Here is a 5,375-nt window from a genome sequence, read left to right as displayed (position 1 = left end):
CCAGCACCACATATACAGAAAATGGCCAGAAGTGGCGCTGTGGCTCAAGTGGCAGAGTGCTAGCCTTGAGCAAAAAAGAAGCCAGGGACAGTGCTCAGGCCCTGAGTCCAAGCCCCAGGACTGGCAAAAATAAAAAAAGACCTTACCATAAAAATAACCAACCCAAAAAGGGCTGGATAAGCCAGGCACCGATGGCTCACTGTGATCCTAGCTACTCAGGAGGCTGAGATCTGAGGATTGCGATTCAATGCCAACCCAGGCAGGAAAGTTCTTGAGACTCTTTATCTCCAATAAACTTCACAGAAAAAGAGGCAGTGGCTCTGTGGCTTAAGTGGTAGATGCTAGGCTTGAATGCAAAGAGCCTAAGGAACAGAGCCCACACCCTGAGTTCAAGCCCGAGGACTGACAAAGGACTGGATGAGGGGCTCAGGTGGTAAGCTATCTGCATTGCAAGTTCAAGACCCTTGCAAATTCAATCCCTGGTATCACCAAAAACAAATCAAAATGTCAAGACATTCTCGGCATTTTTTTTTTATTTTTACCAATTATACAGTATTTATAGCATAGATACAATAACATATCCAGCCGTTCCCATTTTAATTGTCATCCAAGTCATCTCTTGCCTTTTGTCACTAATTAATACTGCCATCCACTGGAATGTGGGAGAGTATGTGGCAGAGGCGTCTCGTTACAGTGGGAATTAATGGAGAAGGAAGCTGGAGGGGGCTGCCTGGACAAGAAACAAAGCTCAGTAAGCCCCAATGTGACTGAGGGGCTGTTCACTAAATCAACCTTGAACTCTGCTGTGCTGTACCAGGAACTTCGGGAAAATCCTAGCAGAAAAGGGGTCCATTTCAGTGATTTATCCCCCATTTCTTCACCAAATCCACATTTCTGTTCCCCACTCTAACACTAGTCCTTGTGCAACAGATTGGGGCATCTCAGAGCCAAGGACAAGACAACCAGCTCCTACACAGGCTACTTCACACAGAGACGGAGGAAGGACATCAGGGAATTAGAGACAGCCTCTATCACCAAGCTGGGAAGAAACTGGTCAACACCCTGCCCACAATCCTTTGTACTCATGGAACCAGTGAATCTGGACAGCAAGACACATGACACACATGACACTATGGCCCTCACCCCGTAGGACCCTGGGAGAATCTGACTGTAGGTGGCATTGGAGTGATCGTTCATGCACCCCAGGACAGTGACTTAGCTCCCCATGGTCAGCCTCTAACATGACCCAGAAGACTTAGTAAAGGGGATAAGAGGAAGAATCTTTTTTTGCCAGTCCTGGCCTTGAACTCAGGGCCTGAGCTCTGTCCCTGAGCTTCCTTTTGCTCCAGGCTAGCACTCTACCTCTTGAGCCACGGTGCCACTTCTGGCTTTTTCTGTTTACGTGGTGCTGAGGAATCAAACCCAGGGCTTCATACATGCTAGGCAAGTACTCTACTACTAAGCCACATCCCCAGTCAGGAAGAAGAATCTTAACCAGGACTTTCTGCTGTTCGCTAGCTGAGTAAACTCGAGATATTTACTTAACACTGAACTTCTCATCTGCCTACCCAACTGAGATGTGAAAATTCAGGAGGAATGCAGGTAGAGCAAGATTCTTGAACTCATCCAATGTTCAGTAACCACTGTGGATTGTTATTAGTCACAGCAAATTTGTAGTAGGTGAATGAAAAATAAAAAGGATACTTCCTCCCAGGGTCCAAACTTCTACCCATTGGGGGTCCAAAAACCCAGGATTCTTCCCCATTCTCTAACCTGTAACAACACAACAGGCTGCCCCAGCCCCAAATTTCACTGGGATGAAATACGGGCTGTAGGTAAGATCTCCCAGGAAGTCACTGAAAATATGATGCACAGGTTTCTACCTGTCCCCACCTTCTCAGTGAGCCATGCTCCAGGAAGCTGATGGCCTAAGTTTCCCCAGTGTTCCCAGCCCCCACTGAGGCTGAGTTGTATAAAAAGGCTTCTCTTGGTCCAGTTACACACATCTCACTCTTTCCCTCCTCCAAGCCACTTCTTCAGCTCTAGTAAGTAGACACCTGCCTCTCTATATGTATGCTACCTGCAGGAGTGGGGAGGGAGGAGAATACTATAGGTAAGGACTCGGGAGCCTGGGCCTCCTCACAGTCCCATCTCAGATCTCAGTCCTTTGTGGGGTTGGACCCCAGCTCTCCCTGTTTCTCTCCAATCCCGGTTGGGCCCAGGTCTCAAACATAGCCTTCTCTTTTCTCTTTTGAGCCATTTATTCTATCACACTGAAAACAAAAACAAGTTCCTTCTGCTCCAACTTAGCCCTCCTAACCTCAATCCTCAGCCCTTGTGCCCTCACCCACACTCTGCATGTGACAGGAAAAAAAAAAATCCAGGTCATTGTCTGTTCTTCCTTCAGCTTTTTAGAGCAAACATGAGCAACACTCAGTTTGAGGAGTACATCATTGATTTGATCAACCTGTTCAAGAAACATGTAGCCGAGGCCGAGGAGCACATAATTAGTGAGCAAGGCATGGTGAACATGATGAAGGAGAACTTCCCCAACTTCCTCAAAACCCATGTGAGTAGAGCTTGGGCTTGGCTGATGATGCACTTTGTTCTGTGATCTTGGACAAGTTATCCTTATCCCCTAGGTCTCAGTTTTCCCATCTGCAAAGGGGGTTGATGGTGCTTCATTTCTTGGGTTGATAAACAGATGTAAAGAGAGGATATATGTGAAAAATGATGGAAATGAAAAAGAGTTACATATGGATGTGAAGGGTTGGTATCAGGTGGTCTATAAAGGTTGCTTGAGGTCAGTGAATGGATGCCTTTCCAGCTGTCATGAAAGGTACAGAACTTCATACATGCAGCCTCCTGTGTGTGTGGCCAGTACTGGAGCCAGAACTCAGAGCCTGGCCATTGTTCCTGAGCTTTTCACTCAAGGCTAGCACCTCTTGAAACACAGCTCCACTTCCAGCTTTTTTGTGGTTAACTGGAGCTAAGATTCTCATGGACTCTCCTGTCTGGGTTGGATTCAAACTCTGACCCTCAGATCTCAGCCCCTAAGTAGCTAGATTACAGGCATGAGCCACCAGTGCCCAGCTAAGGGCCCTGAGCTTCTTGAAGCCGCTGAATCAATGTGTCTGATTCTGTGGTAAAGCACTAGAAATATTCTCAACCCCCTTACAATTTGCAAAGCTCATTAGCAGACTTGAAACAAAAATGATAGCACCCCTAGGTACCAACACAGGGAACCCAAAACAGAGGTCTTGTTGGAATAAGTAAGAAAAGAGCAGGAAGGTTAAGGAATGGGGTGGTGGGGAGAATGTGGTAGTGTATGAGGTAGATTTAGGGTGGTAAGTTCCCTTACAGGCTGGGATCAGGAGAGGAAAGAGCTGGAGGTCTTCACTCAAGGCATTCTCTAGAAACCTCAGGTCAGATCCTGCTACCTGTGTGTCATGCCTTTCAAGCCCATTTTTAAGGCAAAGGATCTCACTCAAAAACCCCAGGGACTACTGTCACCCACCATCCTTTTCAAGTACCTCTGTGCACACCCCCACCAGCCACAGCCCTGCAACCCCAAGGGCTGGTCTCCCTGTCCTCCTCCGTGATCTTTGTGGACCAGTGAAGCAACTGCACAGTGAATGACTTCTCTTCAGGACTGACTGCTCCTCATGTGCACATTTTTGTCCTCCCAGGAAGAAAAGGGCACAGATTTCTGGGCCAATGACTCTGAAATAAAGGATACAAACAAGAAGCTTGACTTTGCTCAGTCACTGTCGCTGCTGGGGAAAATGGCCATAGACAACCACAGGCAGAGTCAGGGAGCAACACCCGGTTCCGGCGGGAGCCAGTGACCTACATGCAGCCAAGGACCTCCGAACAACACAAGGAACAATAAAGTGTCTCTTCTCACCAAATACTTGCCCCATTGTCTCTTTCTCCTTGGTAATCTTGGTTGTCGACTCATGTGAAGATCTCCCCACCAGGGGAGAGGTGGAGAAGAATTCACCCAGAAATGGGCCAGCAGGGTCCCTCACTGTGGCCTCCAGAAGTACTGAACCTTTTCTCCACACTTTCTGTCCACCTCTGTTAACACCCAGCATGACAGCCTCCAAGGTGAGGACCAGTGCAAGCCTCCTGCCAAGTCTACTAATGAGCTTTGTCGATTGCACAGAGGGTGTTCATTGAGAATATTTCTAGTGCTTTGCCACAGAATCAGAAATATTGTTGCAGCAGCTTCAAGAAGCTCAGGGCCCTTAGCTGGGCACTGGTGGCTCATGCCTGTACTTTACTCAGCCCCTCTACTCAGGGGCTGAGATGTGAGGATCATAATTTGAATCAATCCCAGACAGGAGGGTCCATGAGAATCTTAGCTCCAATTAACCACAAAAAAGCTAGAAGTGGACCTGTGTTTCAAGAGGTGCTAGCCTTGAGTGAGAAGCTCAGGAACAATGGCCAGACTCTGTGTTCTGGCTCCAGTACTGGCTGGCACACACACACACACACACACACACACACACACACACACACACACACACTGCTACACCTATGAGGTTCTGTTCATTTTATGACAGCTGGGAGGGGACCTGTTCACTGGATTTGTGTTATTCAGGCACTACAGTGAAAAAGAGTCAATGTCTCTCTCACTGTGCTCCCTCCCCTGCTCCAGCTATTCCTCCAGCTCACAGGGAAAAATTGACATCACTGAAGAAGGTCTTAACTAAAGGACATTCAGGCTGATTGTAGGGGCTGTGACCTTATTACTTTGAATGGAAGGTTCAGTGGGTCCCTGAAAACTGATGTTCTTGTCCTGTGGCCTGCACTCCTGAGGCAATATCTTAGTACCTGTGCTATGGGCTGTCCTAGGACGTGACCCTGTGGGTGTGAGAAGCACCATGATGCTGGGCAGAGGCGTCATGCTGCTGAGCAAATCCACAAAGCCAATGAGTGAGTGTCTGGGACACCCAAGTGATGACCAAAGTTCTGGGCCTTGAGAACTCAATATAGTCTGGGAATCCAGATAATGGACAGGACCCAGGTAAAAAGACAACAGTAATGGAAAGGTTTAAAATGAAGGGGTTGGGAATATGGCCTAGTGGTAAAGTGCTTGTCTCGTATACATGAAGCCCTGGGTTTGATTCCTCAGCACCACATATATAGAAAAGACCAGAAGTGGCATTGTGGCTCAAGTGGTAGGATGCTAGCCTTTAGCAAAAGATGCTCAGGTATAGTGCCCAGGCCCTGAGTTCAAGCCCCAGGACTGGCAAAAATAAAATAAAATAAAATAAAATGAAAAAAGTGAGTTCACAATAAGGGTCACAAAATGCATCCCCTCTGTCTGCCAGGTCACTGTGCAGTTTGTTCAGTGGTTTACTCCCGGC

At 47.6% G+C, this 5,375-nt stretch overlaps 1 protein-coding gene across 1 annotated transcript; it reads left to right on the top strand.

Moving 5' to 3' along the window:
- Positions 1 to 2,422: 2,422 nt before the first annotated feature.
- On the top strand, positions 2,423 to 3,848 carry LOC125360047 (protein S100-A7-like). The gene is made up of 2 exons (XM_048358014.1): positions 2,423 to 2,569; positions 3,690 to 3,848. Exons 1-2 carry the CDS (start codon positions 2,423 to 2,425, stop codon positions 3,846 to 3,848), a joined length of 306 nt encoding a protein of 101 aa, XP_048213971.1.
- The last annotated feature ends 1,527 nt before the right edge of the window (positions 3,849 to 5,375 follow it).

Source organism: Perognathus longimembris, chromosome 11, assembly GCF_023159225.1.
Source record: "Perognathus longimembris pacificus isolate PPM17 chromosome 11, ASM2315922v1, whole genome shotgun sequence".
NCBI classification, from domain to species: domain Eukaryota; kingdom Metazoa; phylum Chordata; class Mammalia; order Rodentia; family Heteromyidae; genus Perognathus; species Perognathus longimembris.
This window is presented reverse-complemented; position numbering and strand designations above follow the sequence as displayed.

What these genes read in the sequence shown, in the direction of transcription:
- LOC125360047 (XM_048358014.1), top strand. Translation starts at nt 2,423, where the DNA reads ATGAGCAACACTCAGTTTGAGGAGTACATCATTGATTTGATCAACCTG. An exon ending in CCAACTTCCTCAAAACCCAT is followed by an intron (nt 2,570 to 3,689) that starts GTGAGTAGAGCT and finishes TTGTCCTCCCAG; the next exon opens with GAAGAAAAGGGCACAGATTT.